The 26,264-nt window shown below is 40.4% G+C and overlaps 2 protein-coding genes across 4 annotated transcripts in view; one reads left to right on the top strand and one right to left on the bottom strand.

Annotated features, from left to right (window-relative positions):
- Positions 1-14,916, top strand: part of nrg2a (neuregulin 2a) — a 70,020-nt gene extending 55,104 nt beyond the window's left edge. For both annotated transcript variants that reach the window (XM_068600587.1, XM_068600588.1), the window contains exons 5-11: positions 1,669-1,727; positions 5,100-5,123; positions 6,744-6,846; positions 7,165-7,288; positions 7,434-7,561; positions 7,868-8,089; positions 11,762-14,916. In XM_068600587.1, coding sequence (XP_068456688.1) covers positions 1,669-1,727; positions 5,100-5,123; positions 6,744-6,846; positions 7,165-7,288; positions 7,434-7,561; positions 7,868-8,089; positions 11,762-12,416 — 1,315 coding nt within the window. In that variant the 3' untranslated portion in view covers positions 12,417-14,916. The remainder of the gene's footprint in view (positions 1-1,668; positions 1,728-5,099; positions 5,124-6,743; positions 6,847-7,164; positions 7,289-7,433; positions 7,562-7,867; positions 8,090-11,761) is intronic.
- A 6,089-nt stretch (positions 14,917-21,005) lies between these two features.
- slc22a6l (solute carrier family 22 member 6, like) lies at positions 21,006-25,086 on the bottom strand. Of its 2 annotated transcripts, XM_068600970.1 has the most exons (10): positions 24,682-25,086; positions 24,502-24,605; positions 24,158-24,312; positions 23,871-24,039; positions 23,589-23,712; positions 23,385-23,500; positions 23,067-23,281; positions 22,880-22,988; positions 21,564-21,767; positions 21,006-21,347 (listed from the first exon to the last, which is right to left on the bottom strand). In XM_068600970.1, the coding sequence occupies exons 1-10, from the start codon at positions 25,084-25,086 to the stop codon at positions 21,260-21,262; spliced, it is 1,689 nt and encodes a 562-aa protein (XP_068457071.1). In that variant the 3' UTR covers positions 21,006-21,259. The 2 variants fall into 2 exon arrangements, with proteins under 2 accessions (XP_068457071.1, XP_068457072.1); XM_068600971.1 differs by lacking the exon at positions 21,006-21,347 and having other exon boundaries at positions 21,560-21,638.
- Between the last annotated feature and the right edge of the window lie 1,178 nt (positions 25,087-26,264).

The following is a 26,264-nucleotide window of genomic DNA, read 5'->3' as shown; positions in this document are numbered from 1 at the left end:
AAAGAAGCAGAATCATCAACAAGGTGCATTGGGAACTTTTATCAAATTAACTCTCTCTGGGACTTCAGAGAGCAAGGGGCTGTGTAAGTCTATTGTATATACAGTACGTAGAATATAATAGATCCTGCTATATGTCTCCGAACACATGGTAAAACCTTCAGGTTTTTCCTCCTGAATGTTTATTTTTTGATCAGAGAATAATAAATAATGACAGTGATTTATTTTAAACTAAAGATAAAAGAGTGGTAATAGAGTTTGCAGCTGCACCACGCCGGGCATTTGCACGCTCATCTGATTTTTAAATGATGCAGTGACAGTTTATTTCTTTCATCTTTCAGCCAAGTTTCCTTGGTCTAGGTGGTGCTATCCCCCAGTTAAACACCATCGCTCTGGATGAGTAATTTAATGCTGAATGTTATGGTGCTCCTGGGAGGCGTTGTGTGAAACCAGTAAATCACGAGCAATGACCTTTGTTGGACTGGTGGTCTAGTTGTGAATGTGAGTGGAATGTCGGTGCCTCTAAAAGACCAACTGCTCATCCTAATGGGATTATAATGAGGAAATATGGTGTGGCTCAACGTACTTGATGGTACTGATACAGTAGTCTGTGTGCAGTTACAAAAATATATACAATCTACAGGTCACAAAATCGGATTTATATCTCAAACCAGATTTCAAGAGAGTTGTCCAGTCATGTTTCCCCTTTAAAGAGATCCCCTCAATGAAATTGCCGTTTTAGAACTAGAAATTTAGGAGTTATTTCTTCTCGATTTGACCACTTTTCCACACATACCAGGCTCTCAACAGGCACCAGCGGAAGAAAGCATATTACCCCACTTTTTTTTCCTAGGTTTGAGTTATTAATCATAGAGCAGTGGAGAATTGTTAATATACAGATATATTTACGTATTTCTTCATATATACTAATAATCTTTCTCTTGAAAAAAGTCTTAACAGTGAAAAAAGTGTCTTGGTTGTTAAGTGTCTTAACACTTGATATGAATTATTTTTAATTAAAATATGTGTCCACATTCATCGGTAAAGTTGGGTCATCTTTGGAAGTGACAACATTTCTTGCTGTATCCATATGGCTTCACCATGACCTTAAACAATGTTTGAAAGGACTTAACCCCATAATATTTACAGTGCGTTTTCTCTTTTCATAACACTTGTCTGCTCCTTCCCAGATGTCCGGATGGATACTTCGGCCCACGATGCTTACAGACTGAGCCACTGCGGTTGTACATGCCCAATCCTTTCAAAAGTATGTCCACTTGATATGAGCAGCTGAGAACAGAGACACAGTTGTCACTGGATTACCTCTGTGGACTCCTGCTGCCTCCTCCCGCCCCCCAGTTCTCTTCCTCTTTCTCTTCCTCTTTCTCCTTCTCAGGTCAACACGCAATGAGCTGTGCACTACTCCATGTACACGGTGGTGTCATCCATGGGAACACTCTGCTTCTGCTGTCTTTAGTGGTGCTGTTGTTCTAATTCTCTCTCTCTCTCTCTCTCTCCCTCCCTCCTTCCCCCCCTCTTCACTTTTTCTTATGCATACTCTCCTTTTCACTCCACCCTTTCTTTCTCTCTCTTTCTGTTTTCTCATTCTTTCTCACTCATCCACCACCCTCCTCCTCCCTCTCTTTTTGTGGCTTTGTTTCTTTCCATCAGGTGTCCGAATGACTTTACTGGTGATCGCTGTCAAACCTACGTTATGGCCAGTTTCTACCGTATGTCAATTTCCTCTTCTGTCACTCTGTCAGACTGTCTTTGTGTCATGTGTGCATGCTGGGTGTAGAGAGATTGCATTTATTTACTGGTATTACCTAGTAGTGTAGTTGCGTCTGTGTCTTTCTAATGACTCATTCACAAGTTGGCGTAGTTTAGTAGAGTCTGTTATTGTGGTATTGTGACTGCATGTGATGTTGTGCGCCCTTTAACTCGCAGTGTGTTGCATGCACACACTCGGAATACGAGCGAATAGTTAGATTGATAGCAACAAGTAGGCGGCTGAATGTAGGTGCTTTGTAATAGTGGATTTGCACAACATCAGCTGCATGAAACAACACTGTCAAATGGCCAAACAGTTACTAAAACCCTAACTTGATCTTACTAACTAAAGATGCGTGTTCATGCAATCAGTTACAAACACACGCATGTCCAATTATATTGGAGTTGATAGCGAGATGGGCCTGAACAACTAGCATTAAATAACAGGCATGAAACATGACTGAATGACTGAAGCGGTGCACTGATAAATGACTGTTTTCTGAGTAGCCAACAAGATAAGTCAAGTAGGATTTCTCCATGAATATAGTAGTTTAAAAACAGGATGCCTTTTAATATGCATCGATGAGAATGTAGGTTATACATGAGCCAGCATGACAAAATGTCTCTCATTCTTGACTAATGTGAGTTCATCTTAAACATCAAAGTCAAAAACATCATTATGATTGGGTTCTCGCTCAAAGTTGAATATACATGCACAAACAGGCACACAGACATTTTTCGCTCACTTTCTAATTGACTGCAGAACTTGCTTAAGACCTGAGTTCCATGAAGACTCTATAAACACCAGAACATTCAGCGAATAGCTTTTGGTGGTGCTCTCACGGCAAATGTCCTCAGCAAAGAGTTAATGTGCTGCACTAGAGTGCCGTGTCAAAGAGATTTGCCCGGGGTAATAGAAGCCAACCCTGCACCCCTCATCACATCCATCAACTGTAAAATTACACCTTGATTAGATGAAGCTTTGTGAAAAACAACATCTTGATAGATCTTGCCTTGAAGGTTTCCTGAATTGAAAACCTGTTACCTGTTGGTGGATTACTTGTAAAGTATCTCAAGGGATAGTGAAAGCAGTGACTCTCTGACGGAAGCATACATACACCGCAAGGTTAAAAATACTGTCTGGCAATATTATATAATTAAATGTAAAGCCTATATTCACGGCAGATGAAAGCAAAACATCTCATCTCATATCAATCTTACTGCAGATTTGGCAACGTCGTGTCTTTGCAAGCCCATATGGTTGCCATTCAAAGTAACATTACAGTTGAATAAGTAACTGCATCTGTGTTTGGAAGTTGCTCGATGTTGCCTACAGAGTCTCATCCCTGCAATCTGACTTGTAGAGCTCACACATACTGGTTGTTGTATGTTGGCTCAGAGTACAATGCGAAAACCCCCTTCTTAACTACAAGTAATTTCATCTCACATTAAGTCGTAATACACTGTGCTGAAATTACTTGTGTTTTTGGCAGAGCAGACAGTGGTGTGTGGGGGCTACACAGTTTTCTGCATTCTGTCTAACTTCATTGCAGCTGTGCGACTGCATCAAGGACATGTATTTCCAGTTCTCATCCAGCCATATGAACATAGATCAGGTTTTCATTACTTAGTTTACATTTGCACAGTATATGTTCAAATTAATGAGTATGCTCATTCATTATAGTTTATAATCACCTAAACATATGAATCCTTGTGTTTTTGTCACTTTAGAATGAGCGATTCCTAACTACACGACGAGTGGATTCTCTTTACGTAATCGGACGCCGTGTTTTTACAGTAGCCCGGAACAGACAAACCAAACTTTAGATTTAGATAGGGCTATTTGCATTTACATGTCTTTGCTTCAGCTAACCTAGTTCTCCTACATGATTGGCACACTGGAGAAGTTTGGTTGCAATTATCAAATTAACCGTATAACATGTCAGCTCACTCCCAACTCGTCAAATATCGGTGCTTTGTCGGTGGTTCTACGCTTCAAACTGAGACGCTCCACACACCACTGCAGCGTCAAGCGTGTAATAAGGACACAAAATAGTCACTCCATTCCCTGACCGGGCTGAGATATTTGACGCATTGGGAGTGAAAAAGGTTGCGCCACTAGTTGCTGTCAAATTCTACATACTGTTCCTATAAAAAGAAGATTTATAAGAACAGAATGAAAACATTCAGTTCTAATGTCCGCTGTCCACGATTAAACTATCATCCATGAAGAACGTGTTGTATTTTAGGCATCACCTCTTTTATTACAGGCTTTAATTTGAAATAGAAAAGCCTCCCTTCAGTTTAAGTGTATGATGTAATATCGTCTCATTGGTTAAAAAATGCACTTCCACCTTTTAAAATCAGGTTCATGAAAGGCACATTCAGACATGATAGATGTGATGGATGGAGGCTTCAAAGTGATTTTTATTTTTGGGAAAACTATATTGCAGTCGTTAATGGACTCTCACATATTTCACGTAATCTACTCAGTTGAGTAGAATAAATCATATGTTCCCTTAAAGAGCAGGCACACATGTACACACATCCATATACTTAAAGACACACCTCCTGTAGGGGCGCCTCCCATCCCCAGGAGATACCAACGAGAAGGAGGATGGCTTCTGCTCTTCGGCCATAAGGGCTTGGCTTCACAAGAGCATGTTGTCATAAGAACAGCTGGGACTTACTTCAACTCAAGTAAAGCAAGAGAGCTGCCAGAGATATGGATTCAGCTGGTTGGTGCAGCCTCCCTTTGGCCTCACTACCATATAATATAAAGTCCAACTATAATTCTTCTTATTCAGAGTGATTATACCGATACTGTACACATACACTCCTTTTAACTTGCCTGTTCATGTGATGGGTGTGTTCGGGAACTGCAACAATTTTGTAGAGGAAAACTGAAATCACCGGTAATCTCAGCAGATGACGCATATTTTCCCCAAACATAATGGTAGTGGCTTTGAGCATATCTGTCTGAAATCACGTGCAAAATAAAGTAAGCTGAAAGCAACTTAACCAGGAGTGTGTTTAGACATACAGTAAATAGAAACTGCACGAGGGGACGGTCCTAACTAATTGAATTTGATTCAGAATTGAATTTGTTTGTATGTAGCCATGTAGTTTTGTGTAGTGTGGGTTAAGGTGTGTGTTGCATGCTGTGAATGTGTTCACGTCCTTGTCGTTACTGACCACTGACAAGTATTGTCTCAGTTGCCGTAATGCCTATTTTTGTTTGCTCCACTTTATGTTAGAAGGTGCCACTCTCTTAACCTGGTCTTTTGTTTCTTTTTGTTTTTCTTCCAACTGTCAACCCTCTGCAATGGCAGAGCATCTTGGGATTGAATTTATGGGTATGGAACAATCCATTTTTCCTCTCAGGCCTAGCATAGTTACTAAATAGATGTCCTTCGTTTTGACTTGCTCCCGTTCCGTCTGTGGTGTCAACTGTTAATCATATCGTCCCTCGATTAACCAATCAATCTTTCAGCCGATCGTACCATAACTCATTGTAATGACAAAGCCTCAGCCGATGCAACTGATCCTCATCAATCATCATTAACATGGATGCTGTCACCTGCACCTCTTATATGTGTGCAATGGAAAAGTAGAATTAACAGAGTTTCCCTCTTACTCACAGTAGAATACTTTCCTTTTTGGACTGATTTTTGGTTTTTCATTATGTCAGTAACAAGCGTTTTGTATCATGTTTGTAGCTACCTGACGTATTTTTCTCTATCTTCAACTCTATCTGATCCTTTTAGTCTCATACCTAGTAGCCTTTCTCTTTGGTATGCCATCTCTTTACTTTTATTTGTGTGATTTCCTTTCTTGCATCACCCCGTCGTCAGCGTAGTGAAATGTAACTTTAATGTGTTAAATAAGGTTTGCATTAACCTTTAAGGAGTAGATGCTGTGATGTGAGCATGCAATGCTATATTTAGAACCTAAAGTAATGTTGTCTTCTATCTGCCACTATTTCCATCCTCCTCCGTTGTTAGCTCTTGTTTCCTGCCACCTTTTCCAGAAAAGTGCTTGGTTGAGAGTGTAGAATACATGCTATGTGCATGTAATCATGTCAAGACAAGTACATGCTGCATCATAAGCACATTGTGTTGTCATACCAGCAGTAATACAATTTATGAAGATGATTTATTTACCGTGTCAGGAATTTGACATAAATTGGTATGCTAAAATGGCTGCTTCAGATGGAAAGAGTTGTACAAATTAAATTACATTTTTACGACATTATTTATCAAGGGACCACTCTACCTCTTTACTACATCATTTCCTCCAGAGACACAAAGAGTCTGCCTCAACCTCACACACGCTCTTCTCTGGAAAAGGAAAAAGCTTTGCTGAAGATTTTTCTAGTTTCATATTTCATGCTTTTTCATTAAAAAAAAACACTTGTATCATACATTACAGTCATATCAGCTCTAATGACTGTGCTTACTGAATGCCCGAGCAGATGAAGACTTCTTTAAGTAAATGAGAATCAAGATCGTGTCAAACATTGCACATTTTCATATCACAAGTGCATTGGTGCCATATTGCACAGTTTGCAGGTTCTCCTGGTTAGGGGCCAAACTTTTATAGAATCGTATATAATTTACAGTTGCTTAAAAGATCAGTCTAAATCTTGCTGAAGCCCTGCCCCAAGCCACGCCGCCTTACTGCGGTCCAGGCTGCAGGAAAGGGGAGGAAAGGTTTGACTGTGAAGCGAGTTGTCAGAAAAGGGAAGACGAAGCTTCATACTGCTCCTGATTATTCTAAAACCAAAAAAAGACAGAATAACAGACAAAAGAAAGTGGAAACCTGCACCTTTAAGAAACTAATTTTTCCCCCTGATATTTCTCTCACTGTGTATGTGTGTGTGTGTGTGTGTGTGTGTGTGTGTGTGTGTGTGGGTGTGGGTGTGTGTGTGTGTGTGTGTGTGTATATGTGTGTGTGTGTGGGTGTGATGTTGACAGAGGCAGAGGAACTCTACCAGAAAAGAGTCCTGACAATCACGGGTATTTGTGTGGCTCTGTTGGTGGTGGGCATCGTGTGTGTGGTTGCCTACTGTAAAACCAAGTAAGTCCTCTCGCTGATGAATGAATCAGCTCTTTTTGCATTTCCTTTCAGATTTTTATCATCATCTGCATTTCATTAAGACAAAACATTCTTCTCAGGCGACTGATGCACTTATTGCAGTGCCTGTAATATTCTACATAGGTGGGAATAATAGATTATTGTCTATATGTTTTAAAACGTATCCTTTTCATATAGTATACATAGTTTTAGAGTTTTTAAATGTTGATATAGTTGTAAAAAAAACATCATGTTAAATCAATACTTAAGAAATCCAAACAAATAAATAGTGAGCGAGAATGACCGGGATTTGCTCAACAGGAAACAAAGAAAGAAGATGCACAATCATCTGCGACAAAACATGTGTCCAGAACATCCCAATCGTAATCTTGCTAACGGACCCAATCACCCAGGACCCGGCCCAGAGGAAATCCCTATGGTAGATGTGAGTTTCTGAAAAGATTCCTAACATTATTAAAGTAAACGCACACAGATGTACACCAAATGGTTTCATGCTCAGTTATATAATCAAAGCTTTTTTATTCTTCCCATTTTTCCCCCATCTGTCAAACCCATTTTTCCCGAAACAGTACATATCAAAGAATGTCCCTCCAACTGAACGAGTCATACGGCATGCAACGGAGGGATCGTTCCCTGCCAGCCATGCCTCTTCCAGGTCTCACAACTCTTCCACACGAGCCCATTCATCAACTCACAGGTAAGCATGCACCATATGAGTCCATGTGTTGCCCTCATGCCTCGATCCAATGCAGCACTATCCTTTTATAGGAATACAAAATCATACACAAGCCCTTTAATTGAACTGGTTATCGAGTAAATACCCTGCCTGTAGAAACAGGAGCATGATACTTCAAAAGTATAGAAAGAAACAAGAACCACACTGGTACATGCTCTGGTGTGTGTGTGTGTGTGTGTGTGTGTGTGTGTGTGTGTGTGTGTGTGTGTGTGTGTGTGTGTGTGTGTGTGTATGTGTGTGTCTTAACACTTCTCTTTCATTTGTCAGACAAGAGGAACGTACATGGAGCCTGGAACATTCTGACAGCATCCTCTCTGACTCGCCGGGAATGATGTCATCATCCGTGGGGACCAGTAAATGCAGCAGTCCTGCGTGCATGGAGGCACGGGCCCGGCGCGCTGCACACTGTGGCTATCCTGACCCTCATCGGCCGGGCCTGCAGTACGGAGACTCCTTTGACTCGCTGGGAGACTCTCCGCACAGCGACAGGTGGGAAATAGGCCTGCGAGGCCGATATGGCACTCAGTTTGTCGTGAACATTTTGAGAAGTGTCCTCTCACTGCTGGTTCTGTCTCAGCCTCGAGAGACCAGTTAGGGCATTCTGAGAAACTCAGTGGAAACTGGCACACAGCGGACACGATGATGAAATAAACTATGGCAGGCAAGAGTGAAAGGCAGAACTTATTTAAATAGGAACTCATTCAGTGACTATTAACTAGTTACATTATCTCATGGCCAGTTTGCAATTCTGATTGGTTAGCGTTGCCTTTAATTTCCCTGAAGGAATAATGTGACATTCTAGGAAAGATACTTATTTTCCATGTTGTCGAGAAACAATTGTATCTCTGCGTCACAGAAAAAGGTCCAGTATGGGTTGAGGAAGAAGCAGTTAGTAACTACTCTAAATTTATCTTGCACCTATTTCCGTACTGAAGCCACAGAGACATCAATCTTTTCAACAGGGCAAGATCGTAAAGAAGCACATTTCCCAAAATGTTGGAATGTTCTTTCAACATAAACCAGAACATGGCAGCTTAAACACAATTGATTGACTCTAAATAATGTGCGTTTAGGTCTTTAGGCTCTCTACTTCAGCGGCAATGACAACCGTGGCCTAAATTTGAACCTGCTTTTTTGAAGTGCAAAAGAAGCACCCCCTGATTGTGTTGTAGGGCTCAATAGTGACCCTCTGAATCCCAAAATGCTCTCCCCACTTCCTGTTGATGTTTTGAATTCCAACATGTTTCACAGCCAAGCATCCACTACTCAGTCAGTCTGCATTAACGTTGAGCTGGGAGGAAATTTGAGGATACGGGAGCACAACTGGGCCATATGCAGCTACAGACAACACCCATAGAAGAGTTGGCTATTTTTGCTCAAAATAGACATACTTTTAACCAGGGAATGATGGTTTAGTTTGGTAGAGGGAGTATGTCTTTGTTGACCCTGTAACTGAAGACCCTGTGTTTAAAGTTTGAACAAACAAGCTTAAGGCTATACATGTAGTCACAATGCCCTTTCCTCTCGTATTGCTTCTACACAAGCCCTCATTCACCTTTGTTTTAAGTCTTTGGAATCACTATGAACCCTAATGTCATCCTTCGTGGAACCTCAGGTATGCTCAACATCAGGTAACCCATTTCAGGTGTGTCACCATAAAAAAGGGTTGGCCACAAAGTAGACATGCTTTATGAGATGATTTTTTTTTGACAAACAAGTGGTCACATTCTCAGACAAGTGGGAGGTTTGAAGTGTTTTAATTCTTGCACAACGTTGAACTACATAGCAAACAATTGATTGGGCAAATGCAAAGAACAGGTGACATGTATATGTGTCAAAGGTGCTCTGGATGAAGTATGTGGCCATATTTCCTAATCACACACAAAAAGCGGACAACAACAAACAACAAATAGATCACAAACAAATCTCGGTCAAATGTATGAAACAGTCATTAAGAAAAATGTACATAGATTAGAAACATTCGCTGGATCCGTGTGCATAGTGACCTCAGATCATCTGCAGCAAAGATGCAACTGGATGAGCCAACTGTTGCCTTATTAAGGTTTCATTAGCAATGCAGTTTTAGGTACATAACATTCAGGCCAGCCAGAGGCGCATTTGGGACCAGATGTAGACCTGAAACACCTCACATGAACCAATGCTGCAAAATAGTTAAGTTTAATATGCAAATCAGCACATGCCAGCTTCAGCATGCTTCAACAACTGAGCCAACATTAAAGTGTCGGAGCGAGGAGGTCCAAGGAGGTTTATAGCTGCGTGCAGCCACTAAGTGTTTTAAAAAACTAATCAAAGCAACTGATTAGAGCATTAAAGACTGTCAAAAACAAACCAGACAAAATCTTGTGTCTTACATTTTATGTGCTTGAGCGTTCAATCTATCAAACAATGTCAGCATTCAGCAATTGTGTATGCACAAATACAGCCTTGGCCAATGGCTTGTTATGCAGAGCCAGATTGCATAACCAACATCCCCTTAGAGTCATTCCAGGTAACAAGCTCCTCTTCCATCATGGCAACAGCTTCTGCTTCAGCTGAATCAGCAGTACTGTGGGAATGTCTCAGGATGGTGTCTCACACGGCATTTTGTCGTTTCTTAAAAGCAATGAACAGTATACACAAATGTGCTCATCCATAGTCAGTGACATGTGAATTATGAGTCGCTTTTTCAATGCGTTGACATTCATGTTTAGTTAGTTATGATGATGGTATTATAACTGTGGGGAAAACAAACTGATGACACTCATACATTACTGATGTTTTGACAACACAGACAATCCAAAGCTGAGATACTTGGGTTTAGGCGAAGACAAGGGAGGGATGGAAAGTGGCAAGCATGGCAAGTGAGTGTGAGGCTCAGACTTGTGTCGGTCTAGTCAGTAAGTAGTAAATCTAAGATGGATTTCAAGAAAAAAAACGGTGTGATACTGATTCAAATAGCTTGATCGGGTCATGTGACAATGAGCTAATCTGGAATCGGGTACTGTTATTCTAAGAAATAAGATTTAGATCTATGTATCTCTATCTATTTATTTGTTAAATTGTGTTTCATACAATTAGGATACAATGTTTAAGTCAAGGCCCAATGTTGCCTTTCACATCTAAAAATGATCCCTGTCACCATGCCCCATAAGAATATGTAATAGCTGAGTGCTTATTGTGCAGAGTTAAGGAGCTGGCTAGGTATTATATCCTATAATATATATGATATAATAGTATGCATTAGTATGCATGGTGATCAACCGTTACTATAACATGCTTAAAAAAACACAGAGGATAAAATACTGCTTCAAAGAATGCCTTATATAAATAAAAGACTAGTGAGGTAAAGTGTAGATCTGTTTTCCAAGTAAGAGCCAGACTTGAAAGGTGTTATAAAGTAGGACATTGGGTTGGCTAGGTGATCTTGTTGTTCAGGTTGGTCCAGAGCCTGGGGTGGCAGAGGAAGACTGTTCACTCACGAACAGACTTCTGTATAGACTTAAAGCAGCCAAAACAGCTGCTCCTCAGGCTGAGCTTTGACTTAAACTGCGTGAGAGGCTCAGATATAGACAGGTGGTCATTAAAAAAACTGCTGCAAATGTGTTTTTGTTTTTTTAAACTCTAATCTTTCTAAAGATAGTTCATTATGTCCAATTAATGTCTGTATTTTGAATCACTTTTGCGAATCATCAGCGTCAACCAAAAGACACCTATGTCCCAAGGGAATTAACAATAGAGGTGGATCCAGAATAGATCCCTGGGGTATGCCACATTACAGAGATTTCCATTCTGCAGTCAGGAAGAAATCAATCTTGCCAGCAATCTTCCCCAAGTCATTTTTACCTTTTACGTTTTCCCCGAAAACTTCTCAAAATTGTTTTCTCTATTATTATTTAATTTGAAAGTATGTAAATGGTTAGAAAAGATTTTAAAAACCACCCCTATTATGCTCAGTGTGAAAACTACCTTACAGCATTTCAGCTGAAAGGCAAATCTAAGTTAAATCTATGTATGGACAATAATGTTTTCCTTTGAATATTTTACTTCACGTTTACAGCTTGCTAGTAGATGGGCTCTTACAGCGTAATCTACATTCAGTCTTTTTCACTTCTGTTCTTTGCTCTTCTCTGCCTAACTATTTACTCTCTGTATTTCCTGCAGGTACGTGTCGGCCCTGACAACACCAGCCCGTCTCTCTCCAGTGGATTTCCATTACTCATTGCCCTCGCAGGTGCCTACCTTCCAGATCACATCCCCCAATGCCAGCCATGCCATGTCTCTTCCTCCTGCTGTCCACAACCCCTACCCTCTCGAGGATGACCAGCCTCTGCTGCGCCGCTACCAGGTGCCCCTACACGATGCCCAGTGCCAGGAGCCCTACCGGCAGCAGCGTCGTACCTATCTGAACGACAGCAGGGGCAGCCTGCCCTCCAGCCCCTACCGGCTGGCTAAAGAAGAAGACTATGAGACCACCCAGGAGTATCTCTCCTCTCGGGAGCAACCAAAGAGAAGTGGGTCCAGTGGAACTGGTAGCCGGCGCTGGCGGAGATCCAGACTGAATGGCCACGTGGCCCCGCGTGGATATGAGGCATCGCGGGACTATGGGTCTCGAAGCTGCCTAACAGATAGTGAGTCAGAGGAGGACGGTGAGAGTACGCCCTTCCTCAGTATGCAGAACATGAATGCCGAGCCCTCCACCATCTACAGGCCGGTAGACACTCGGACTTCTCACTCATCGGGGCGGCACAGTGGGCATGGAAACATGCATACAAGACTTACACACTCACGCTCCAAACCGGACAATACACCTCATTAAAGAGTGAAAATGAACCAACAAAAATCAATATAGTATAGACCTGCATCTATAAGAAATATTTTTATTTTATATAACTGACAGATATTCTAAACAAATGAAATATTTATTTTCATTTTAGCAAAAGTTGTCTACTAGTTAACAGCAAAGACTTTTTTATAGGGAAAACTCTATTTATATGTACATTTTGATTTACAGCATAAAAAGATGTGCCAGTTTTTTCACAACGTAAAAAAATAGAGTAATATTGTGGTGCCTTTTGCTGTATGCCGATGCCAGAGGGCCAGTGGAGGTTTTTGTAGCCTTTCTTATATGGACGCCTCATTTTTTATACACGTTTATGTTTTTTTCCTCTCTGGTTTCCTGTTTTACTTTCTTTCCAAGTTGCATTCTTTGAGGAGTCTAGCCCAACTGGAACATAACCCCTTCCATGTCACGCAATATAAACCACTTCAACATAAAGTGTATGTTTACATTATTATGATTTGCCTGTAGGGTATACTTGGGATCTGATAGAACGCCTGATGAATACAATGTAGATCTTTTTGCCCTCTGACTAATGTCTACAGAGCGAAAGAGAGAGAGAGAGAGTGAGAGAGATTGTGTGTGTGTGTGTGTGTGTGTGTGTGTGTGTGTGTGTGTGTGTGTGCGTGTGCGTGTGTGTGTGAAAGCACATGTCAGTTGGCTTGCATGTATTTGTGATCGTTAGATGAACTTCATTGTTTGTTGTGGTGACATCAGGCGTGTGGGTCTACTGGTGTCTCAGCAGAGCTGACAGAAGAGTGTGGCAGAAGTTCACTGACCAGTGCTTTATCAGAACAGTGGCCCCCCCGTGTAGGTGGACAGTTACGGCTGCTTTAGGGTTGTGCGTTATGCAGCTCATTGCTTGATGTGTTGAAAGCTGTTTTGCTTGTTCACCAGCCCAGCTAAGTCCCCTTTTATTTCCCAGCAGGTGTTTCTTTATGTTAGTCTGTTATGAGGCCAACAAACACTGAGCCGCCTGGCACAGGGTGACCCCTGCCATCAGAGGTGATGGCAAAACAGAAAGATTACATCTGTTTTCACTCAACTCAGCCCCTAGTCCCATGCCTCATCATCCTTCTGTGTCCATTCTGTTTTTTGTGGCTTGTGTTAAAGGCCACACAGTGTCTCAGGATTTCCACATCCCCCCTCCCGTACCCTACCCCATCCACCTTAACCCCTGTTTTCCCTCTTCCGCAACGTAAGGTCTACCCAAGACTACGATTCTCAGTTAAAAAAAAACGGTCTACATGTTAACATACAGCCTACCAGTCCCCCGAACATTCCCATACAGAGAGAAGGAAAGCCAAGCGGAAGCAGCTCAGTGGAGAACAGCGCAAAACATACTAGACAATATAAACGAAATAGCTGTGAAACTTTGGAGGATCATACAATGCAAAAATATGCAAACTTTCTATTTTGCTGATTGATTACATCATTTTCTAAGAGGTGACTGTCGTGTGTTGTGTGAAAAAAACTATGTGATGCCTATAGTGTAGAATGAAATAACATGATATAAATGCATATTTACATTAGTTAGTTTTTAAAGCCATTATGCAGCCATCTTTAAAGTTGTCAGCCTTCCTTGTTCACATACTCACGCCCACCGAATGATTGTGTCCATGACTTGTTTCATCACTTGGTTTAGACCGCTTCACTTTACACGCACACTTCCAAGTAATGTCAAATAGCATCCAGATAGTGTCTCCTCCAATAGTACTGTGTACTATTTTGTCTTGTTGGCAGATCTAGTCATTTTAAATTTACTCCGTAAACGATGATTTGAAAAGTAAACATTTAAGTCCTCCACTGAAGGAAAAGTCAATATTTCAAAGGAAATTCAAAGAATGTCCAATCCATTAGAAGTGAGAGAGAACAGTAGATGTTTCATCGCTGTTGTATGTTTCTACCTTGTTAACTTTGCTGAATTATCAGATTTCTATTGGTTTAAAAAATTCAAAAAAAAAGAAGATAGATCTGCAATTCTAACTGCTATGTGGTAAATGCACAGTGGTATTGTTATAGAAGGGTCTTCGGTCACACCTCACTTGCAGATATTTCATTGAGTTTCTCACCTCTGGGTCTAATTTTGTATGTCTGAAAAATGTAAAAGAAGACAGTGCTCCTCTGGTTGAAATGTGATACTCCCTTCACTTTGCCAGTCCTCTCACCAAGATGAGATGCTACCAGGGACGTCCTGTCAGTCTCTTCTGTTTGATTTTATGACCCCACCCCCTCACCTGACCCCGCCCTCGCTTGAAATGTTTGAACACCTCTCCTCTGCATGTCCTTGTGGTCACGGTTTGATGGGTGCATGGTAAAAAAGCAGCAGACAATTCTTTTCCAGTCAGTGAAAGTGTATTTCATTTAACATTCAGCAATAAAAAAGACCCTTTCCCACATGTCATTCCTGAAATATGCTAGAAAAAAAAGAAAAAAAATGCGAGATTGTCATAGATTGTAAAATAAAATGAAAAATGAATCCACCTGTTCATATGAGAAAATAAATCTTTATTCATATCATTTTATGATGTAGTTATTTCTGTAGAATGCTTTGCTCTTCATTTTGATGCATCATAATGTTGGACTCTTCTGGTGTTATGCATACACTGCACAGTGTGTCTCCGGAGTACACTCATGAAAACTTTGACATGAAGTTTCTTTTAGCTATTATAGATTATATCAAAAACGTTTTACATGGTAGTCGTAATCTCTGACGTTGTATTTTATAAAGTGAACACATAGAAACACACACATACTGCGTGTGAAATAAGCATTGTGACATTGTTTTTAAAGAAAACAATTTAAAACTTTGAAGAAAGACATGGTAGACTCACTATCGCAGAATATATAGTATTTTACTGATACATTTATCAAGTTTCTAAAGCATAAAAAACACCCATTAATAACCATTCTTCATTGCAGACCAAAGTGTATTTGTAAAGTATTGAAGAATGCATATTTAAAATATGCATCCTACTTATTTAAGAATTTCAGGCAAAGATTTATTGTTATGTATTAGCATTTACATTGATTAAATATAGATTCTTCATTCATTCTGTATGTCAATGTATTGCGCAGTGGCATATATTATCCACTAGATGGTGCCATAACCACAAGATTAATACATTACACACCAGATGACTGGCCATTTTGATGTGGTGAGTTATATTCTTTAGTGTATCCAATCATATTTCCTCATCTAATAGAAACCCACTTTGTAGATAGTAACAGTGGTGTTTATGTGAATCCGTTGGCAGGCTGGCTGAACATGTACTTCTCTTGTAAATGTTTGAGAGCAAACATGAAAAAACAATAGTGCGTCCTTCCAAAACCTTCCAGTTTGATTTACAGTTAACTATTTTTGTGTAACAAGTTTGTGACGTTGGTTATCAGCAGCAACTTAATGGCATCCTAAAAAAAATATGTTCACCATTAGATGTTAGTGTGTTTTATTTTGTGTATTTATTAACAGCCTTTAGTGTTATTCGGACAACCAGGAGTTTATCGACTGCTGTAAATTCCAAAAGTATCAAAGTTAATTTTGCATTTCACTATAGAACAATGTGGGATGATGAGGAAAATGCTCATAGCATATGAGGTGAGTGAAAACAGATGACTGAATTTGTGAAATAATTTTGCAAAGTCTGATCCAAAGCCATTGTTCTCATAACATGTATCATAGGAAGAATGACGTTCAAAGCAAAAGCTCTTTTATGATACTTAACTGTCTTTCAGAAGTAAAAACAATCATCTCATTTACTGCACTTTACCCACATGTTCACTGACCATGGATACACATGCTCTTGTATTAATGGCCACTGTTCTATTCTGTATTTTTGTACTTGTCATGGTCATGCAGGTTCATCCTCTGACTCATGTCAGTAAATTTAGCTAACAGTAACTAAACAAGTATAATAACAAATCATGTTAGTAGTGTCACAACACGGCTTCAAGGTTGCAACAAAAAGGGAGACTAACCAGCAGTTGCTAACAAAGAGCAATTTATTTTTGACAATAACACAAGTAGAACTTACTCAAGTTGGCAAGGAAGGTATAGGAAAACTACAAATCAAAAGCTAAATGGTGTCAGTGACACCCTGGATGTCCTCCCCCAGTGAGGGTGAGCCAAAGGCAGAGTGCCTTTTAAAGGCCAGGCCCAGGCGTGGCTCATCCCGGCTACCAGTACCTGTAACAGAAAACAAAACAGTGACACCTCGAGCATGGAAGGAGGGTCGTCACGCCCTGCTCCATAAAAACAAGGTCCCCCGTGGGGATTTTGACAGTCCTCCAATCCTCTATGCGTGGCAGTGGATAAGCATCAGGTTTAGCTACCCCATTAACCTTACAACACAGAGGACTTTTATCCAATATATCCACTAGTAAATAGTTTGATGCCCAGCTGGAAGAAGATTTCGCAATATTATTGTCAAGCATAGACTATATTTCTTTTTCTATTACTCTGTTTTGTATGTTCTGATCACCGGTAAAAACGCTGGCGGATTGGCTGCCCCCCTTCTACGTCAATGTCCCATTCTATCAAATGCGTTCGAGTTAGCGCGTCACTAACTGAAGACAAATAGTTGTTAATCAGAGCAGTCAACTCCATGAAATGCTCCTTTGCCAAGTGCTCAAACAAGGAGTCCAAGTCACCCAGCATTTCAGAATTCTTTAACCTACCCGGCAACAGACTCTCATTAAGGCGAGCCACCCTATCATCCTCATGCACCGTCAAATTAACCACCGACCGTCTTCGCACAGTCCCTGCCATCAGCACAGGTCTGGCAATGCAAGGCTCTGACCCACGAGTGTAATAGGATTTTAAGAGATTTACACACATTTGAGTTTTCCTTTTCTGCACTGGTGTCGACAACAAATGGTACTGCTTGGAAACCTGATGCAAAACTGTGAACGGACCATGACATTTTGCCTGAAATGGTGAACCCACAAGTGGCAACAAAGAAAGAACCTGATCGCCAGGACTGAACTGGTGGATCTCAGGTCTTCGGTCATATAGACTCTTCATTTTGTCCAGGGCAGAGGTAAAACTCTCTTTAGCCTTTTCTCCAGTCAAGTATAACCGATGATGGAACCCGTTACGTAATATCAATTCAATTTCAAGAGGCTTCTGGTTAGGCAACTGGATCATGCAGCAAAGTAAGTGGCCCGTGCACCGTATGACCAAACACAAGCTTCTTTGGGCTAAACCCAATGCTCTCCTTCACAACCTCTCTGACAGCTAACAGCAACCAGTGAAGCCCCCCTCCCAGTCTTGATTTAACCTAACGAATAGCTCTGCAACAGGGACTTAAGAGTTTGGTAAAATCTCTCCAATGCCCCTTAGCTCCGAGGATGTATGCAGGAGCTTGATTATGTTTCACCCAGAGATGTTTCAAGACTTGAGCAAACAAATAGGAGGAAAAATTGGAACCCTCATCACTTTGAAAAACCTTTTGAATTACAAAGATGAAAACAAACTGCGCAAGTGCTTTAACCACACATATAGCAGTATTAGTGCACAACGGATAGGCAGCTGGATACCTTGTACTTTGACACATCACTGTATGCAAATAGTTACTTCCAGACTTTGAACGTGGCAAAGGACTAACACGATCAATGACTAGGTGCTGAAATGGCCGGGCAACTGGGAATTGGAGCCGGCTTGATGGTCTTGTTAGGTTTACCTGTCATCTGACATATTTTGATATAACAAAACACATCCTTCTTTATTCAATGCCAAAAAAACCTGAGAACATAGTAGTATGTCTTTCAAACACCTAAACGCCCTCATCACCTCTTCCCAGAATCTGGATGTAACCACAACCTGGAAAACAGAGTTACCCACGAAATTATTTCCGTGCGGCATCCATTTCCTCACCAACAAACCATCTTGCAGCAGATAACCCTTGCAAGCACTCTTCCTGTTGACCCTCAATAGCACTTGGTTTAACAGCTCCCTAAGTGTAGGATCAGCTTATCCCCCACATGCATCAACGGTCCGCAATTTTCATCAACTGCTCCTGCGAACAACGGTCCAAGAACTCCTCCGATGGATCTCCCAAGAAGTCCTCAACACTGGCCATGACAACCCCGAGGATTATTACTTACTCCCCTGATCACCCAAACAGTTTTTTTTTTCTCTTCTTCACTAACGCGACAGCCACAGATCAAACGTCCCATATACAGCCAAACAACACTGAAATCCTGCCACCCCAGCCTCGGATGTGATCCTGAGACAATTGCTCCAACCATTTTTGGCACCACACTAGCAAAAAAAACACCTTTCGACACAAAAAAGTAGCGGCTCGACTCCAAGCTCCCTCCTGATGTCCAAGCTCCTTACCATTTCTCTAAGGCTGAGCCCGGCCACCCTACGGAGGAAACTCACTTTGGCCGCTTGTATCCGCAATCTTGTTCTTTCGGTCACGAGCCAGAGGTCGAAAAAAATATCTTCGAGAGCGTAGCTATTTTTCACCCAGAGGTCGTGACCATAGGTGAGGGTTGGATTGTAGACCGACCAGTAAATGAAGAGCTTTGCCTTCCGGCTCAGCTCCCTTTTCACTAAGACGGACCGGTACAGCGCCTTGTTTTACTGCTGCAGCCGCACCGATCCACCTGTGGATCTCCCGCTCCACCCTACCCTCACTCGAGAACCAGACCCGAGATACTTGAACTCCTTCGCTTGGGGTAGGCACTTTGTTCCCACTTGGAGGGAGCAATCCACCGGTTTCCACCAGAGCACCATGGCCTCAGATTTGGAGGTGCGAACTCTCATCCAAGCCACGTCACACTGAGGCTGCAAAACGCACCAGTGAATGCTGGAGGTTACTATCGGAGGAGACAAACAGGACCACGTCCTGTGGTCATGAACAGGACTAGTGATAAAGGACAACGCCCACCGGGAACGTGTCTGACTTACTACCGAGGATACGAACATTTGTACATCTTGTTTCAGAACAAATTGGGCTAAATTGGGCTTGGAATATGTATGCAAGTGTGATGTCACATAAAGTGTAAATAGTTATATGACCACAAATGGTCATATAGCAAAAAAAGAAAATATGTCTATTCTTACAGATATTTATTCAAATCAAATGCAATATTAAACAGAGTTTTGGCTTATTTGCTTTAGTAGGTCTTGGTGAAAAGGGGGGGTGGGGGGGGATTAAAATATCAGCCACCACAAATCATAAACATTACATTTCTTTCTGTCAAATCACTATTTGATTTTTCTTTAAAAAATATATCTGTGTTTTTCCTAAAAGCAGGTCCTGTCTGAATTGACAGTGAAGGCCACATCACACACAATGTTATACAAGACCCTGATTATTCATTCAAGAATAAGCCACATGATGTTTTTTTCTATTCGTATTACCAATTTGTATATACTTTAAATTATATTTATATTACAATGTCTGATGTAGATAGTTTTTTCTGTCTTTGTATATTGAAATGGTATGACTAATTGTTTGTACATCTATATCACTAAATTGCATTACAGAAAAAAATAATCTCTCTCTCTCTCTCTCTCTCTCTCTCTCTCTCTCTCTCTCTCTCTATATATATATATATATATATATATATATATATATATACATATATATATATATATATATATATACATATATATATATATATATATATACATATATTTATATATATATATACATATATATATATACATATATATATATATATATATATATATATATATATATATATATATATATATATACATATATATATATACATATATATATATATATATATATATATATATATATATATATATATGTATATATATATGTATATATATATATAAATATATGTATATATATATATATATATATATATATGTATATATATATATATATATATATATGTATATATATATATATATATATATATATATATATATATATATACATACTGATTTCTTAGTACACCCCGAAAAATCGATACTTATTCTACCCGTCATTTTCATCTCGATGCCCAAGCAACACAGATATCCATGATACTAATTTTGGGTGGATGTCATGTTTACCTTTGTGCAAGGCCTCCGAGATCAGCACTGTTACACACATCAGTGGCACAACGTCTGATTCGTAGGCATACCTCCGACAATTCTCAACCCAATGCATTCATGGGATATACATCTTTCGCTTGGTAGACTTCAGAAAACAGCTAAGCACATTAACAACATCTTTGCTTTGAACACAGATACCTGGATAAACATTTGCAAAAGACATTTATTGTTGAATTTGTTAGTTTAATAAAAAGTCTCTAAAATATATACTGTTGTTCCAGCTTCTGAAGCAAACTCTATGGCGACAGAGGCCTTGTTGGGAACATTCGTGACCAGCCAATTGGTTGCAATTTAAGGTGAACGTCTAAACTTAAGTCCTCCAAATATACTCTAAAAAAAAAAAAAAGTAACACAAATATTTAGATTTGGTAGAAAACATCATGGAATTCTTTGTGAAAATACATTTTTGTGTACAAACACAGGAGAAATATACCAGTGAAAGCATAACAGTGTATGACCTGAAGAAGGCTTGTATATGAACGCTGATATTAAAATCCCTTAAAGCCCTCAAAGTTACTGTATAACTAATAAACAAAGGTCTGTTTGTTTGCAGCCTCTCATCCCACTGTATTGACCTATCCAAAAATAACAATGCAACTCCAACTGTCCAGCCGTCACACGACACAATAAACTTATTATGCTCATCAAACAGATTAACAAGCCGAGCAAAAAGCAACAGTACCCACTCTACTTTCATTAAAGTGTCAGCAAAAACATCAGCAGTACAATGCAGATGCCCTCAGGCAGCCGGTTTCAAGAGATTGGCCTGGGTGTCTTGCAGGATTATTGTTTCCTTTGGTGGCTTTTTGGAGCATATCCCAGATCCCCTGTGTTGAAAAGAAAATGCAAACATGGATAAATCTGTTTCTCTCTCTCGCTCTTCGACCGTCTTTGCTTTTTCTTGCGTAAATCATATAGATTTACTGTAAATGCTTGACCTCAAGCCCTCCTGTGTGCTGTTTAGCAAAGTTATGTTTTGATTTTGGAACATGCAGAGATTTTAAGAAAATGAACAGATCCTGTCTACTGGAGCTTGAAATTACCTGTTCTCGACATCCTCTATTGTGTCAGGAAGAGGTGAGCCAAGGGTTTCTGGAAGATATATTGCAGCCACTCCACTGAGAATCGGAGCTCCTCCGTAGATTAAACCTGGAAGCCAGGGTATGTAGTCGGCCGTGAGAAGCACCATAGGGGCCACCATGGCTCCTACACGAGCCATCATGGATACCCAGCCCATGCCATTCTGACTGAGAGAGAAAAAGAACAGCCATTACGACACTCTTCCTTTAAATCAGTGTGTGTGGTGTTGCAATCAAGCATATATGAAGAAAACATATAATATAATGTTTGACAGAGATGGGTGGTTTAAAATTACTGTTTAACTGAACTGGAAAAGATGCCTCTAAGTGGGTTATTTGTTGGTTTCCCATCTCACATTTAAAATTACTGTTTAACTCAACTGAAAACAATGGACAAGGACTGTTTGTTGTTGTCACATCTCAGAAAAAGCTGGCTTCTATGGATGTTTGTGTACTATGGTGCCTGGAGTTTTTAGAAGATAGTATGATGAGCAAAGACACAATGTCAGCGGCACTCCTGCCAGGGCACATTCTTGTCAACAAGAGAAGGCAGCAAATAATGGTACGACAAGCTAAACGAACAAAGCTTGTGTGCTCGGACAACATCTTTTTTATTGAATCAACATAACACAGTTCATGAGAATATGATGAGCCTCCGCTGACAATAAAGTCACAATGACTCCACAAACTGGCACCAAAAGCCGTATGATTCTTCCAGTGACTTGTTGAATGCATATTTTGACAAATGTTTTGAAGGCAAAATGTATCTACGTGTGTTACGATTCAAGCATTTGTAATGAAGTTGTCATTGAGTTTCCAATGATCCTTCACTATTTACCTCTCAGGCGGTTGAAATTGAACATTAGTTTTTATCTGCTCATCTGCCCTTTGGACATTCTATTTGCTCAGCTTTCTGCATGAACAGCAGTTGAACAAAATACACACCAAACAGCCCTCCTTTGCTGTGGTTTGTATTTCTTTTGATAAATTTCCCCATTTGCTACAAGTTATTTGTTGCATCCTTTACTGGATGTATTTGTTGCAACCTATTTGTTAGACATATTCTTCCTTCTGAATACAAGTTACATATGAGTGACCTGCAGACCTCTGAATCATTGTTCACATTTCTAATTTGTTCAGTCAAAAGCAATTCAGTCAATCCAATAGGTAAGGTAATTCTTAAATAGAGATCGGATTTCGTTAAAAAAAAAAATGAATATGAGCTGAAATCCCTTAAAAAATGAACTAATTTATATGTATCTTTGCCAAATAAGACTTACCGAATGATGGTTGGGTAAAGTTCTCCGGAGTAAAGGAAGCAGCAGCTGAAGGAGGCAGCAAGAAAACCTTTACCCATTACAGCCAGACAGGTGCGTGCCATCTGTTTGTCTGCACAAGGGAAACATCCATCAGATCATTGTTGTTTCTGGATCATAATATTTAACTCATGTTTGTGTTCTGACATACCTTGAGGTACCAGCAGGTTAATCAAAATAGTGATTCCAGCAAGGACAAGAGCACCACTTTGTGATGGTCGCCGTCCAATATAACTCATAGACACAGTCATGATGACTTTAGCAGGGATGTCAACAGCTCCAAAGATTACTTGGATTATGTAGATGTCGATCCCAAATTTTTGCAGGTCCATAGCAAGACCATAGTAAGCAAAGCTGGTTGATAACCTACATCATTAAAACAAGGGGGAAACAACATGCATGGTGTTATTGCAATTTCCTAGAAGATGCATCAAAACTTTAACTCATTAAGTTTTTCGTCAACGCGTACCAGACAGCACTGAGGAAGATTGTCATGTTCCTCATCGTAGGGGTGCGAAACAGATCCAAAACAGAGTAGGAGCCCTGCACACAGGACATCTCTTTCTGCATGGACTCCTGCAGCATCTATGCGGAAAGAGGATAGTTTTCTCTGTTTACATTTATTTTATACACAAATATAAACACAGATAGATTGTGCACCACGCTTCCTTACATTAATGTTGATTTTTTCTCCCTCTTCCTGCCGTCCGTTAAATTTAGCCACACTTTTAAGGTTCTTGACGGCTTGTTCAGGCTTATTGGTCAGAGCTAACCATCTTGAAGATTCATGAAACCACCTGTTTGATACATGTGTTTAGTTTGCATCTTAATAGGAAATAACTATATATATATATATATATATAATAACTATATCTCTGATCACTACATCTTAGTTAATCAGTAACTTTTGTTGCAACCTTTGGTTTTATTAGCATGCCAGCACTGGGCGTCTCACCATGCAATGAGGAAGAAGACATAGAAGGGCAAAGACACAGCCAGGGTTAACCACCTCCAGTCACGAACAAAGTAGGCTATGAGTGCCAGGAACAACTGGCCCAGTGTGTAACTGTAACCTGTTATTGTCCCCACCACAGTTCGCACATTAGTGGGGATCCACTCCAGAACTTGAAATAAAAAAGAATAACACAACAAGAGATATTTAATATAATTCAGCATGCATGTTGCCTGCATCAAGTCAAGTGTTTCTCCACTGATGGTGCTCTATCCAGCAAGGTGTCTCACTGAGCGAGAAGGTGTTGAGTCCCAGCCCAGACAGAGCCATGCCGCAACCAAAGCGGAACAGGCAGTAGAGGGCGAAGGAGTTAGAGAAAGCAACACATGTTCCTGACACTGCCATCAGCAGGTTGGATATGAGCAGGAGGATGCGTCGGCCATATCTGGAAACCAGGGGGATTTGCAAAGAGTCAGATCAGACTATACCACATCATATGGCTTGAAAAAGACATACTGCATGATGAAGAGGCAAGTTGTCTTTCGTGATACTCATTCATGTTTAAAAGACACATGCTTGATTGATTTTATTATTTCTACAACTGTAAAATTACTAGAGACACAATTAATGTTACCTGTCCGACATACTTCCGAAGACAAGAGCTCCCACAAGCACGCCTCCCATGTAGACCGTTTGTCCCATTTGCTTCAAAGAGCGCTGGTCACACACCAAATCCCACTGGCAAAAGTGTGACAAAATTTAACACACATGACAGGAAAGCATTTACACATGGGAAAGTAAGGAATATTTCTACCTCAGATATGATCGTGGAGGTCATCTCAGTCATGTTATAGGACCACCCATCTGTGCATTCCTGCAGGACAACATCCAAACCATCCTTAGTGTCGCCCTCACCCCCTGAGCTGGAAGTCCCATTCTTAGTCAGGAGGTACCACTGTGGATCTATGTAACGCTGGCACCTCTTGGGCTTCCCTTTGTCGTCCAGCGGCACTGTGACCAGCAGCGTTTCCTCCGGGCTCAGATGTAACTGAGAGAGGTTTGTGTGTGCGCTGCAGTAGTGACGAGGCACAGCGGCCACGAAGTTCTGCAGCAGGTTGTGACTGGCCATCATCACGACGGGTATGCAGAGAAGGGTCACATGCACGATCTGGAACCGTCCTTTGCCCCCCACCTGCTCGAGGAGGTCACCAAACGGCATAGTTGTGTACCACCAGAACTCCACAAGGTGACTGGATGTTATGGACACTAGATCCTTTTGCTTGTAGTTTTAGTAGAGTTAGATGGGAACAAAAAAACTGTTAGTTGTTCTAGCACCTTGGAAAATATTGATAAAAACATTTGTTGCCAGAACTAACCAGATGTACCAGATGATCTTATGCATTTCAAGGTGTTACCAATATAATACAACATCTTATGAACTTACCTCTTGAGTTAATGTTCTCTTGTTCCATAAAATATTGACAAAATACAGTAAAGAATATGCTGACTTACAACTTGTAGACCTTCATTAAAACGACAGACAATTCAAATCAAAGTTTTCCAGAAAAGTTCACTAAGAAAAAGACAAAAAAAACAAAAAAAAAGATGTAAAAGTGGTCTTGTTGCTGCAGTGTGTTAAAGTAAGTAATCGGCTCCCAAATTCCAACAGCTTTCCAAAGCTTTGGATTATTAGAAACCTCGAGGTATTAGCCGCTCGTTGATTGAACACTGAGGTAGAAGGCAGGGTCCATACTGTGCAGGAGCAATGTCTGCTTGAAGTGATTCAGTGATAGTGAGCTCCAGCACCACAGTGGTCACATAACCATGGTCTGCTCTTTTTCCCTCTTCCACTTTGCACTGAGACACACTCCCTCACGTTTATTGATTACTTAACATGAAGGTGTGTGTGTGTGTGTGTGTGTGTGTGTGTGTGTGTGTGTGTGTGTGTGTGTGTGTGTGTGTGTGTGCATACTCACAAATGTTTTTCCTACATCTCATTAGTTTATTCAATGTTTTCTTGTTTCTTGTTCTTGAAAAACAACAAGTTGCTGTTTAACATGTATTGCAAAAATATTTTGAGAAATATTCAAGTATTTAAATGTACTACAAAACTGTGATCGACACCCTCTGTTCCATCTTGTTATAAAACAGTTGGCTGTAAATAAATGACAGATCCGACAGCAACAAGTGTAGATGTTCTGGTAAACGTTATGCAGACATGGTTCTGAAATGTACATATATATGTGTGTGTGTGTGTGTGTGTGTGTGTGTGTGTGTGTGTGTGTGTGTGTGTGTGTGTGTGTGTGTGTGTGTGTGTGTGTGTGCGTGTGTGTGCGTGCGTGTGCGTTGTATTGTGTATTCAGAATACATTTAACTAGCATTTTTTTCCTGTCTATG

This window comes from Clinocottus analis, unplaced genomic scaffold (assembly GCF_023055335.1).
Source record: "Clinocottus analis isolate CAN_PGR_092001 unplaced genomic scaffold, fCliAna1.0.p SCAF_5, whole genome shotgun sequence".
NCBI lineage: Eukaryota > Metazoa > Chordata > Actinopteri > Perciformes > Cottidae > Clinocottus > Clinocottus analis.
The sequence above is the reverse complement of the archived record's forward strand: the minus strand, read 5'-3'. Positions and strand labels throughout refer to the sequence as shown.